This window comes from Monodelphis domestica, chromosome 7 (genome assembly GCF_027887165.1).
Source record: "Monodelphis domestica isolate mMonDom1 chromosome 7, mMonDom1.pri, whole genome shotgun sequence".
Classification (NCBI taxonomy): domain Eukaryota; kingdom Metazoa; phylum Chordata; class Mammalia; order Didelphimorphia; family Didelphidae; genus Monodelphis; species Monodelphis domestica.
Genome location: NC_077233.1, coordinates 281,378,079 through 281,391,922, shown reverse-complemented (window position 1 = coordinate 281,391,922; position 13,844 = coordinate 281,378,079). Strand labels below are relative to the sequence as shown.

The 13,844-nt window shown below is 38.9% G+C and overlaps 1 protein-coding gene across 5 annotated transcripts; it reads right to left on the bottom strand.

The window, feature by feature from the left end:
- Window positions 1–1,479: 1,479 nt before the first annotated feature.
- Window positions 1,480–11,967, bottom strand: ARL14EPL (ADP ribosylation factor like GTPase 14 effector protein like). 5 transcript variants are annotated; one of them, XM_007497853.3, is made up of 5 exons: window positions 11,834–11,967; window positions 9,666–9,720; window positions 7,071–7,184; window positions 3,829–3,965; window positions 1,480–2,463 (listed from the first exon to the last, which is right to left on the bottom strand). In XM_007497853.3, exons 3-5 carry the CDS (start codon window positions 7,173–7,175, stop codon window positions 2,241–2,243), a joined length of 465 nt encoding a protein of 154 aa, XP_007497915.1. In that variant the 5' UTR covers window positions 7,176–7,184; window positions 9,666–9,720; window positions 11,834–11,967; the 3' UTR covers window positions 1,480–2,240. The 5 variants fall into 5 exon arrangements, with proteins under 5 accessions (XP_007497915.1, XP_001363886.1, XP_016279242.1 ...); XM_001363849.4 differs by having other exon boundaries at window positions 9,666–9,855; window positions 11,834–11,962; XM_016423756.2 differs by having other exon boundaries at window positions 11,822–11,955.
- Between the last annotated feature and the right edge of the window lie 1,877 nt (window positions 11,968–13,844).

Genomic DNA, 13,844 nt, shown 5'->3' with positions numbered 1-13,844 from the left:
TGGGGATGGGTCCCAGCACTCCATCTCTGAAAGGAAACCTATCCCAGGGCATCAATGGTTCTAGGTCCTACTGGGAGGAAGTATGCCTTGGATTCTCAAGAGGTTTTTCTAGACTGTTGAAGCATACTCAGGTGCTCAAACTTGGTACTCTAAAATTTTCTCTCCTCAGACAGAGCAGAAATAGTTAAGCTCCCGAGGCCTTAGTTAGAGCTCTGAAATGGGCACATATGATGATAAACTTGTACCACCTTGCTAGCACACACAGATATAAATGCACATCACGTGTTCCCAGAGTTTGGATTTTGACACTTAATAAAATAAACTCCTAGACACCCTTATACACATTCATGAGATATACTGACACTTGAAAGATAGCCAAGTAGCAAAGGGGGAAAAAATCAATTAAATAGAGATTACACTGACAGCCTAATTTCCTCAGTTAATACCATTGGAGTTCTGGTTGATCTGAATTTAGTGTAAATAACCGAAGTGTTTTATTCATGATCATATTTTTTTTATCAAACCAGAATCACAGACTTCTAAAAGAAGTCTCTCAATTTATAAAACTCTATTATCTTAATATTCATTTTGCAGCTGAAACTTTTTAAATGTATTTCATCAACTTTGGTTCAAGAAGAAAAAAAATCTGTATGAAAAAGACTTGCATTTCTTTCTCCCCAAATGATTTTTCAATACTTAAATCTGTGTTTCTGTGAAAGAGGCATAAATTATGTACATGTAGTAGGATATACATATTCTATTTGCTTAGATGTTGCTATTTGGAAAGTAAAATTAAAATGTTTATACTAGATTCTTCACCTCAAGCACAGGAATAATTTTTAGTAATAGGAGATGGGAAGAAGGTAGGGTTTTTTTTTAATCTTACTTTTTTGAAATCTACTTTTTCCAGATATGAAAACCAAACAATTAACGGCATAGTGGAAAAGCATTTGTCTGGGAGTCAGGAGACCTGCATTCTACCCTAACACTACAATTAATTAGCTTTTCAACCTTAAGAAAATTGCTTCATTTTTCTGTACCTCAGTTTCATTATCTGTAAAATGAGTAGGCCATTTAGAAGAATATTTCTAGTTCTAAAATTCTATGATTCTAAATAATATATTTCCTTAAGTTACTTTTAATAATGACTTTTTCACCCATTACAAAGCTATATGTTAGTAATGATCGCTCAAAAAGGTCTGGCTTTGGCACCTTCAATTATTAATTCCTACTTCTAACCCAGCAATCTAGGACAAACAGTGGAGAAGCAATACAAGCTATTGAATTAGCTACTCATCCTGCAGGAAGTCAGTAAACATGGAGTTATTGCTAAATATTTAGTGCTACTTTACCAAGTAACATTGTTAAAGTTTTAAAATGTCATGAGGCTGCCTCGGTTCATGCAGATTGGACAGAAAAGTTTCAGAATCACAGAAAGTAAAGTTTTAGAACTTCTTCATGCAGGAAAAAAACCACATACACTGTATAAGTATACTTTATTTAGTCTAAATGCTTCAACTTTAATAATTTCTATGCAATCATTCTACTCCTATTTCTCATAAATGGCTTTCTTCTAGAACTCGGAACATACAAAAGGTGAGACTGAAATACAAAGGAAATTCAGAAACAGAATAATTTCCTCAATACCTGCAACAACATGAGGGTTAGCAGTATTTCAGTCAAATACTTAAATACTATCTTATAAGAAACAATTATGAACATACTATCTAGTTTGAAATACAAACGACATGCCTTTTAAACCCAGCTTGTCTTGTTTGTTTGTTCTTTGTTTTCACGTTCAAGGCTTAGTTGCCAAAGTAAAAACAACTGGAATCCTGGCCTTCAAAACTAACAGTTACTACTTCTCAGTCTATATGATTAAAAGAGAAATTTTGCTTAGGAAAATAATCTAAATAAAATGTAAATTAAAAAATCTTAAGACAATTTCTGAACTGGATTTTGTGGCAAATGAAACTATAAAGAAAATAAGAAAGAAATGAAATTATTCCATTCCATTATACATAAGGTTTTCTTTTTGGCATTTGGGACATCTAAACCCTACCTGAGGAAAATCCGAATGAGCATATCTAAGGAGATAAGATTTTTTTGGTTGCTCACTGCAATGAAATTATTTTTCTATTACCAGACGTGAAAAAATAAGATGGAAGAAGTTTAGACAATTACTGCCCATTCTGTGCTTCACTGCCATGCAAAAGAACACAAATCTTCTCATAATGACCTCAGTCAGGAACAAAAAAAGGCAATGTGCTGATAATATCACCAGCCTCAGTTACAATATCATCATAGACCCATTTTCTATTGCAGCGGCATTCTGGTCCACATTTGTTTGAATTACATTTGGGACACGGATAGAAGCATCCAAGGCAGTTCTTCTCCAGGCAGTCACATAAATCTACATCATTACAAATCAATCGGCCATTTCTGTCATATTTCTTCATCACTCTGTAAGAAAAAGATCATGAATACAGTTCACTTTGTTGTCAGCATTTAAAATGACTTCTCTTTGGGTAAACTTATTTTTAAAAATTCCTTCACACTGTAGTAACAGCATTACAGTTAAACATAATAATATTTCTGCATACAACTTGGCACTGATCAGTGTCAAACTATCAATTCAAACTCAAACTATCAGTACATACAGTAACAACTCATTTATCCGGCATTGTTAAAAAATCAGATATTCCTCTTAAGGGAATTATTCAGAAAAGATAGCTTAAATTTACACCTTTCAAATTCCAATAAAAAAACTATCTGAATGGAAATCTTTCTAAAATGCACATTACTATATTATTACACATTATACATTATACCTATTTCTAAAGTCACAGATATTACATTTAATGAAGCCCTTTCTTAAAGATTCAGGACTATGAAGTTGCATACAAAGATATCGGATGATCATGTTTCTGTGGCCATGTCTGCTGTCAAGATCATCTGACTTACAGGCCTCACCTTTTCAACTGTGATCTGTAAAAATTAAACTGGTTGCCAATAAATCTAAGGGGGGAAATTGGTTCGACTAAATATGAGTTAAAAAATGAGATTGTGGTCACCATTTACAAAATAATTCATCCTTAAGTCAAAATAGCTGCTATTAGCTTTTAACAGTTTAGTTTGGTAAAGTAAAGAAATGTAGGAGGGAAGGAGAAAAATCTTTCCTAGCCTAACCCTAGAGTCTGATCCAAAGAAATTCAGCTCCGAAAGCCACGAGTGTTCGAATTGCACCTCAATACAGCGTTTTCCTACAGAGTAACATACGGCGCTTCGGTGCACTGGGTTTGTGCTAGTGGATGCTCCTTCTTTTGACAGAGAAGCTTCCTACCAATAATCCCTCATTTCAGAAAGTGTCCTTGGTGAAGAGGACGAGCCTGATGAAGCACTTCTAGGCCACTCCAGAGGCAGGCTGCGCTGGGGCAGATCCTTTTCTCTCTTCATCACCAGCTTCTTCCAGACTCTGCAGCCTTCTTCCCTCCCTACAGAAGGCGGGCCAGGAAGCTACTGTTCCCTGTTCCCTGCTAGGCTGCCCTCCATCCCGTCTAACGGGGAAGTCTCTGAACCCAAAGCTGGTAGCTCAGCTCCCTTGACAGAGGTGCTCCTGCACTGCAAAGACTCAAAGGCCCTTTTCCCTTACTTTCTGCTTCCTGGCCATCTTCCACCAGCCTAATCTCCACGTAAACGAGGCACTGCCATCGCTTTTAAATGCTCTTTTTTACAAATCACAGACAAAAACTCCCCAGAGTGACAAATCTCAGGCAAAGGAAACTTATCCCACCCTCTCATGTCTTATACGGCGCCTCATTCTCTTACTTGTTCACCGAGAAATACTCGTTCATCTTGGACATGTGGGCCTTCTTCTTCTGCTCTCTGGTTTCGGGGTTGAAGTCGGCCACCTGCGGGCCCGGGTTCTGAAAGGCTAAGGATTTCAGCTGCCGCTCGATTTGCTGCTGTAAGGCAAATAAGACGCGTTAATGAGGAGGTCTTTTCTAGTTTCACGTTGTTTCGTCTTTGCTCAAGTTGTATTATTTCTACGTAGTTAAGGCTTGCCGTGGTCCGAGCTACATTCACTCTATGAATTTTACAGATTTTTTTAACTTTAAAAGGCCTTAATATAACTCAATGCCCCAAGAAATGAAAAAATCCTCATGTGCCTGTCCACTGTAGTCAAGAATTGCTAAGCAACCCGGCACCTCTTGCATTTGTCCCTTTCTCTCCCCGCCACAGACTAGTTGAAGCCTTCACTCCACTAGCCTTCTAATTGGTCTCTCTGCATCCAATCTTTCCCCTACTCTAATCCATTTTGCACACAGATAAATGAATATTCCTGCGGCAGTCAGGCTTGGAGTCAGGAAGACCTGGGTTCAAATCTGGCCTTGGATACTGTCTAACGGTAGGACTTTGGACAAGTCACTTCACCTTGATTGCCTGGCCCTTGCTATCTTTCTGTCTTAGAAATGATAAGACAGAAGGTAAGGATTTAAACAAACTCATATTCCTAAAGCACATGGGTGAGACCATGTCACTTTCCTGCTCTAGAAATTTAACTAATTCCTAATAGTTCAATACAAACTCTTCTCCAGTATTTAAAGCACTCCACACTCTCCCTCTGCACTGATTATACGTTGCTCCTCCTTCTGTCCAGAGGATCGTCGATTTAGAGCTCAAAGAGAACGCAGAGGTCGTTGCGTCCAATCTCTTATTTCATAGACAAGGAAAATCGGTTCCAGAGAGGTGAAGAAGGTGGGCTTCGAAAGCACCCCTCCGACATTCACTCCAACACTGCCTCCACCTGGCTTTCGTCTACCTCTAATTTCGTACATGTGGTCTGTTTTGGAGCCTCCTCCACTCCGCCTTCCAGAAGGGAACCCTCGGCTTCCTTTAGAGCCCCGCTCAAGTGCCAGTGACTCCAGAAGTCGTTCTGGATCCTCTCAATAGCTGGAGGCTCCCCCAAACAAGTCTGCATGTATTCTGTCCTGGGTTTTCTGTCTGCATTGTTTCCCCCCACTGTAAACGCCTGCAGGACAAGAATTGTTTTGCTTTTGACTCGGGGTCCCCAGATCCAACAACAGCACCTGACACATAGTAGGCACTTCACGCTAGGTGCAAAAAAGAAATTCAAATGCACAGCTCAAAACCAGCGCCCACATCAAGGGCCTGAAACGGGGCTGGAGCAGCCTAAGTTTCCAAATGTGACAGGAATGTGAGCGAGTGTCCTTGTGGACTGGGAAAAAGGAAAAAACACAACTGGGAATTCTTGGCATTGCAGTCCAAGGCAGCTGCTTCTCTTCCCGTCATCCCTGGAGGGACTCAGGAACAGACGTCGCTGTTGTACCATAAGCTCTCCTTTGCAGCAAAAGGAGAAGCTCCAGGTATGATCCCAAGTCCAGGCCTCGGAGACTGCAGAGTTCCGTTTCTTCCCAAGGCAGGAAGAGAATACAATTCCCAGAATTCACAGTGAGGTTCTCGGATTCCTCACTAGCCTCCGGATGTAGCCCACATACAGAGAGTAGCACCATCCTCAGGTGCCTAAGTATCGGTCAAACATTCCCTATGTTTTAAGTGCAGGCATTCATCATGGAAAACTCAAAATCTATTACTCCACCCCCTCCCCAAATCCTAGAGCTGTAGCAGCAGCAGCAACACCACCAACCTTATCAAAAAAGATTCTAGGGTACACCTAGGTGGCACAATGGACACAGTAGTCAGGAAGACCTGGGTTCAAATCTGCTCTCAGAGACTTCCTGGCTATGTGACCCTGGGCAAGTCACTAGCCCTTACCCTTCTGCCTTAGAGTTGTTATTCACACAGAAAGAAGGGTTGAGAAAGGAAAAAAAGTCTCAAGGGATGTAGATTTGAGCACAAGCTTAACGTGAGCAAGTTATCCTGCATAAGTCAGAGAACAGGAAAATTCTTACCAGTCATCTGACCAAACTAAAATCATTGCTCAGGAAAAGATTATTGGATTTTTAGTTTAGAAGAAATTCAAGTATTTGTAGGGCCATTTTGAACACAAAAGGAGAATATTATTTTGAAGAATATGAAGAAAAAATGAAGAAATATTATTAAAAATGAAACACTTCATCTTCAATATAAGGGAAACTAACAAGGAATGTTCATTACCACCGAAGTCATCAAAAATATGGTTTAACTGTTATAACAGTAATTCAGTCTAGAAACCAATTGGTATTATTTTTGCTCTGGATTTTTCAAAAAGGGTTTTTTTAAGCCTGCGACCACCGTAATGTGTGAATGATGTGTCTAGATTATGGACTACTTGGTGGTGCTATTCAGGAAATTTCCAAATTACTAAGAGATGACATTCCCAACGTTTATTTCCCAATCAACTTTTTAGAACTCAAATTTCATTTCTCCATAGAAATGATGTCATAAAGTAGGATTAGGTTCTCCAACCAGGCCTCGAGAAGCTCATTATACCCATAACATACCTAAGGTTTGAAATCCTCTCATGCTTTGTAAAATAGCACTATTTCTGTGGGGAAATACACGCAGAATTTCAATCAGGGATGTCAGGAGCCCGTCTCCCTTCCCACAAAGTATTCGCGGCTGGTAAAGCTCTTCTTTTACTGCCAATGCCTCCTGGGGATGTGCCAAGCTCCGAAACAGTAAGAGGCTTCTACCAACTGAGGCAGGGACTCCCAGAGGGAGAGAAGAAACTAGATTGCATGTAGCAGCAGTATGTATTACACATGTGGATGGAGAGATGTAAGGAAGGCACTCTCTAGCACCCTGCAGCTGTCCAAAGACACATGCCATCTCATTGGCGCAATGTCTTGAACACAGTAAGTGCTTAAAAGCTTAATGGTAGATATATTAAGGGAAAGGAATGATCAGGGAAAGATTACTGGATTTTTGGTTTTTAAATTACATATTCACACAAAAAAGAAGAAATTAAAGTATTTGTATGGCCATTTTGAACACAGAAGTAGAAGGTTATTTTGAAGTATATGAAGGGAAAATTTAGAAAAATCTATACTTGGGCTAGATGAGATAAGAAATTCATGTATAACACTAACAAAATCTTTATTTCATACCAGTTGCTTCTGTCCAATTTGACATTCTCTCTCAGGAAAACTTGAGTCTGCATGTTCTTGGGTGGAACTGTTTTTTTCATTATCAAGTTCTGATGGCTCACTCATTTCTGATCACTGGAAAAAAAATTCACAAAAGTAACACATTAAAATACTAACTTAATTAACATAATTAGAGAGGCCATTTATACTATTCTTTACTTTTTTTAATCACTAAAAGTCTCAAAAAGGATAGCTGGAACTTCCTATTTCTATTTCCATACCATATACAGTATTCTTTTTTTTAAAAATCCTTACCTTTCATCTTAGAGTCAAGACTGTAATTGGTACCAAAGCAAAAGAAAAAAGTAAAGACTAAGCAACAGGGATGAAGTTATTTGCCCATGGTTACACTGCTTGTAAGCATCTGAGGTCAAATTTGAACCCAGGACCTCCCATCTCTGGACCATGCTCTCAATCCATTGAGCCACCTAGCTGCCCTATACTCAATCTTTAACCCTCTACAATCTAGCTTTCTCTCTGATTTACCTTTCTTTGTTTTCTAGTGATTCTCTATCAGAAAGGTCGTGTCTACAGTCTCCTTTGCTCACGCCACTTCTTTCTATCCACTATGAGCACCCTCCTTAGCCCTCCATGCATTTGCCCTAGTAGCTCCAAAGTTGGCTTCAATTTTAAGGGATTGACTTTATTTAATTTTTTTTGTAAACCCTTACCTTCCATCTTGGAGATACTGTGTATTGGCTCCAAGGCAGAAGAATGGTAAGGGCTAGGCAATAGGGATTAAGGGACTTGCTCAGGGTCACCCAGCTGGAAAGTGACTGAGGCCAGATTTGAACCCAGGACCTCCCGTCTCTAGGCCTGGTTCTCAATCCACTGAGCTACCCAGCTGCCCCCAAGGGATTGACTTTAAATTGTACATCAGTAGCCCCAATGCCTCACTTGAGCTCTAGATGGAAACTTCTAATTCCTTGCAAGACATTTACATTTTTGTAGTGAGCTGTCATCTCAAACTTAACACACTTAAAATAAAACTTAGCATCATTCCTCCAAAAACAATTTTGCCTCCAGAAACTTTTATCAGTGGTCCCATCTTCCTCCCCATTACCTTGGTCCAAAACTTCTGAATGAACAATAGAGTTCCCTTCTCATGCTAGCCTTTTAAACTCATACTTTCTCTCTCCCTAACTCAAGTATAAGCTCTGACCAGCATCATTGTAAGGGTCCTGACAAAGCCTCACCACTTCCCAAATGATACTCCTCTGTTAATAATTCATATGGTGACAAATTAATGCAGAACCTAGAGTTGGGTGGAAAAGAAATTAAGAGAATATTCCTCAAATCGTCTCCTGATTCCATTCTTCAACAATCTGTACTACTGAACCAAAAAACTGTGGAGGAAACGAGATCTTTGACGAAGAATAAAGATGTTAACAATCTAACCAAACAAGAAAAGTTGCTGCGATAAATTCTAACTCAGAAGTTAACTTCTACTAGTATCTAATATTGAATGAATTACATTGCTTGGATTGCTTAAGTTACATCAATTACAATACATAGTAACCCCAATGAGAGGCTCTGGAAGTGAATTTTTAAAACCAGAATTTATAAATTAATGGTCCTTAAGACAGCCAAAATGTTTTCACTAAAACAGTCATGACAAAGGTTTGTGATAGTCATCATCTCTTCATAGTATATCATCACTAATTCCAATTGCTAACTGAAAAGTGATTGCTGTTTTTGAAAATGGTGACAGTCATCAAGCCAGTTTTGCAGAGACATAAACAATCACTTTTTAATCACAATTTAAGTTAAAAGGCTAACAGATGGCTCCCTCGGAGATCAAGGTCACTGAGGTATCCACCTCCAAAACTGTTCAACAATCCCCTGAAAATATATGTTGTCATTAGGAAGATGCTCATTTCTTCCTATACAAGCAATTTTACTGGAATAAAACATTTCAGAATGTTATTTACACAGCACAAAAAGGACATCATTCCATCAATAACTCTAATCAAGCCAATCAAATGCTGGTGAAAAATCAATAACTTTAGCAAACTTTCTAAATCGACCTCCACACCAAGGTTGAAGTGTTCATAAAAATATCTCCTAGAGAGGTTTAAAGATTTTTTTAAAATCTTCAAGTAACTTGAAAGTTTTCTGTGACTAGGAAGTTACATGATATTGGAAAGAAAATTAGAAAGTTCTATTAGATGCTTACCTAGGTACAAAAGTAAATCATTTCACTCTCAAAAACTGCTCTCCTAAATATTCTTGGAAATCAATTGATCTCAGATACATAAATAATGATAAAATTTCCCCAAGTTCCTGCAGTCCTCTCTGAATAATTAAAGTCCTGAAATTTTCTCACTCTTGCATCTCATATATATTTAAAAACTCCACATTCTGTGACTTCTCACCCTAATACTGTTATTTTTAGGAGGAGTAAAGATGAAAATGAATCAAGAGTAAAAGAAAATGGAAATTTAGAGGTCAATGCTAACCAGAAAACCCTCTTTATTTTTAAGATTTCCTGCTTTCCCCCCCTTTTTACAGTTTCCTTCTGTACTTGAGAGGTTAGTAAAGGAAAGGTATACATACCACTGTTTGATTCAAAATAATCTGTATGTAGGAGAGGAACAGGCTGCAATATATACTATGGAGAGAGAAAGAGAGAGAGAGATTGTAGTCTCTTGTTTCCTTTGTTTTGCCAGGAAGCCACGAATTTCTCCAGGGAAAAACTGTAAGGTCTCAAAGGTGCTCCTACAATTTAATGCTTCTATAATAATGGCTTAGGAGAGGAGGAAAGAAAAAATATGTATTTAATGTTTTATATTGCCTTATTTTTCACTATGAATCAGATTTTTAAAATCACAGTCAATGAAATAAGTTGACCACAAGACCTAGTAGTATTTACATAAACAAAAATTGTTCTATTTTGCCAAATAAAATGATTAATAAGACACCTCCCAGCACAAAGTCTGCCAAATTTTTTCACAGGCAATCAATGTCCCCCCAAAAGTTTCTTTTAGCCTTTTACCCCCCAAAGTTCAAGCAAAATAAGGAAGAAAAATCAACTTCCTTAAAAGGTATCCTAACTTTATAGTCCTAAGAAAACCCAAGTATCACTGAAGGAGTCATAATGATCTCTTTCCTAACAGGTTACATATGTGCATATGTAATGGTCACAGTCATATTAAAATTAACTGGAAAACCGTTGATAATTCAATTTAAGGGATGTGCAAGGCAGTCTGCTAGACTCTAAAAAAACAAATAAATAGGCACAACTTCCGAGAAGCTTACATTCTGTTTACCTTTGATAATGATTTGTCTTTCTTTGGCAATTGTGTATCTCACCATCCCCATCACTCTCTCTAAACTATATACTTAGGGGAAGGGCTCATATTTTTTTCTGGATGGATCCACCTCAGTTCTATCAGCATCCTTTATCACCGTGCTTGGCACATAGGAAGTGCTTTAATATTTATTAATGAACTGTATAATATTAGCTTGATTGGGGAAAAATAAACTTGAGATATCTGGGGAGAAATTACCTTAAAATTTAGTTAATTCTGTGAAGTTTTCTTAAAATTAAGAAAAACTATATAAAAATTATATCCTAAGAAACCCAGATTTTTGCACTTCATCTCCCCTCCCCCCCCCCCCCCCCCCATTCAACTATTGATTCCTTGAGGAGGAACTCTTTTTTCTGCTTTCTTTGTAATCCCAAATGCTTAACACAGAGCCTGGTCAGGTCTTAATGCCAGTTGACTGACTGATTGTTTATAGCTGTTTGCCAATAACTGAATTAGCACAATGGATGGAGTGCCAGGCCTTTAGTCAGGGAAACAATTCTTCCCTAATTAAAATTTGGTCTCTGTGACCCTGGGCTAAGACACTTTACCCTCTCTGCCCACTTCCTCATCTGGAATGTGATCCATGTTAGGAAATGGCCAACTACTCCAGTGTCTTTGCCAAGAAAACCCCAAATGGGGTCCCGAAGAGTCTGACCACAACAATAATCTTTTCTTCAACAGATTTTCCTATCAACACTTTTAAGGAAAAAAAGTTTCAAATTAGTGTTTTAAGTTAACAAAGTATCTAAGGCTGTTAGTGCAGCCAATAAACACCTCATTCGTTTAAATTCAATTAATTCAGAACTTGCTCCAATTCTAAATTCAATTCAATAAATATTGATTATGCTTCTGCTGTGGGCCAGGTTCCGTGCTACCCACTGATTTTTAAAGGCAAACGAGCTTTTTAAAAGTAGCTTTTTCAACCTCAAGCCCCAATATATAAAGCATCCTCTTAACAGACAAGTCTTGTTGAGTCAAGAACTCACATGACACTCCGCTCTCCCGGAATGCAATACAGGGCTACTGGGTTTTTAATTAGCTGCCTTAAAACAAATACATGCTCCCTTTCCCGACCAGGAGGAAGCCATTCCTCCAAACGAAACCAGTTTCCCGTCTTCGACCATCCCTCAGCACGGGAGCTTCAAACCCCGTCTTCCCTAACCAAGATCCACTGCCTCCATATTGGTTCCTGCCCTTCTCCCCTACCCCATGGCACTCCTTCCTCCCCATCCCTCCCCACCCGCCACGCCCCTCAGCAGCCAGGGGCTCTAAGAAGAGAAACATTCTGTAGACAGAAAAAAGGGGGGGAAAAAACCACCATAACTGAGCCTCGCTGAAAATGTAAAGAAAATGGGGAAGAGAAACGTTTATAGGCAAAACATGACCAAGGATCCCACAGACCTAAGGAGTCACCTCAACAAAAAGCTCAGCCAAAAGCGATGAGCAGGGTGTCAGTGGAGGCGGGGCTTGTGGGGCAACGTTGCAAGAGTGGGACACATGCGCTCTCCAAGCTCTCCTATTGGCTCCATCCAGGGCTGAGATGGTACCTGTAGTTCTGCAGCATGTGACACCCTCCCTGGTGAAAAATCAAGTGGAGGTTTTGAGTAGTTGGCGGTTATTTTCATTTTTTCCCCTCTGTTTACTAAACTCTCAAAAAATACTCCCCTCTCTGGCCCACCCCACCCCCCACTCAACCCGGAAAAACTTAGTTAAAAGAGTGTTGTTTTTTTTCCCTGAAATACCTTTGTTTAGGTGGCATAATGTAGATAGTTGGAGTCACATCGACTTTTGTTCAAATTTAGTCCCAGATGATTACTAGTTATGTGACCTTGGGCGAGTCTTTTAACGTTTCTTAGCCTTATTTTGCCAATCTGTACAATGGGTATAATAAAAACACCTACCTCACAGATAGTTGAGAAGAACAAATGAGGCAACATATTCAAACTTCAAAGTGCCATGTTGTGCTTTAATAATTTAAAACTGCATGTGGCAGTTAGTGGATCAGTGGTTTGAGAGCAAGACTGGAGGTGGGAGAGATCCAGGGTTCAAATCTAGACATTTCCTAGATGCATAACACTGGGCAAGTCACTTAACCCCCTTTGCCTAGCCCTTACTGTTCTTTTGCCTATGAACCAATTCACAGTAATGATTCTAAGGCACAAGGCAAGGGTTTTCAAATAAATATACAACTACTAAGATTTGGGGGGAAATTTTTACAAATGCTAATTCCTGTTATTCATTTATTGTCAGATTTGAAACATGAAGGAACATGGAAAATAACAAGGAAGAAATCAATTTTGAATCAATCTGCACTGTAGGACATTGATGTCAAGCTGAAAAAATAGGACTACCAAAGTAGTTATAATATGGGTCTTTGATCAAAGTGGAAAGATTAATCTGGAAAACTACCCAGAATATCCATCCTGGGACTTCCACTGACCTACAGAATAGATTTTTGGAGGGGGCAATGGCTTACCCCTGCCACTCACTTGGGAACTACATTAGCCACAGTCTAAAATTAGATGCAATAGCCAAAGGCTAGGGTACCTGGGAGTAGCCTAGATATAAAAAGAGAAACTAAGAAAACAGAAAAAGGAACTTAAAACCTGATTATATCTGCTAATTCTATTTAGAATGATCAAGAAGTGCTTGATGATTTATGGTCCAGTCTGAGACAAGGGTCAATAAGGGGGTTCTAGAATCTATAAAGTGATCTCTCTATATATATATATAATATATGTTATATATTATACATAATATATAGTCACATAATACATATATAATAATTAAAATGGGTTTGAGAAATATAAGAATTTTTAAAAGTTGTGGTTGCCATTCATAATAATTAAATATTAAGTCATGAGACTGTTAGCAACTTTAGTAGCTTTATTAGTGCAAAATAGTGATAATAAGAGAGGGAAATGTAGGAAGGAGGTAGAAAATATTGCCTAGCTAAAACTGATTGCCCCTAGACAGAGAGTACGAATCCTAATGCAAATCTCACCAGCCCAGGAGAGTGTCTCCAACCAGGCATTTCAACAACCAAAGACCAACGCCAAAGAGGCAGAGCTGCAAAGGGCAGCCTCTCATGCCAAGGAGGCAAGAGTCTCACCAGAGTAAGTGTCCCTCTTCAGCCAGAGTCTCCAACACAGAAAGCCAAATCTTTACCAGCATCCAAAGTCCTAATCAGGAAGCTGAAATCTGAAGCCACAAAAGAACCTCCCCAGAGCTCACGCCCATGATGCAAAAGACCACAAAAGAACCCCAATATCTCAGAGGCTCCCGCTTATGTGCAGTTTTCTCCACCCATCAGCTTTCCTTGTCACATCTCAAGAATCAATCAGTCTCCCAATCTGCCTAGCACTGCCCAGGGAGGAACAGTGCTTCTGGTCTTGTTAGGGTGTGAACTTCCTTTTCTAGTAAA

Bases quoted from the DNA above. Each gene is read 5' to 3' on its own strand.
- ARL14EPL (XM_007497853.3), bottom strand. From the start codon at position 7,175: ATGAGTGAGCCATCAGAACTTGATAATGAAAAAAACAGTTCCACCCAA. The intron at 3,966-7,070 runs GTATGAAATAAA...TTTGCCTTACAG, and splicing joins AAATTGGACAGAAGCAACTG to CAGCAAATCGAGCGGCAGCT. The intron at 2,464-3,828 runs GTAAGAGAATGA...TTTTTCTTACAG, and splicing joins GAGTATTTCTCGGTGAACAA to AGTGATGAAGAAATATGACA.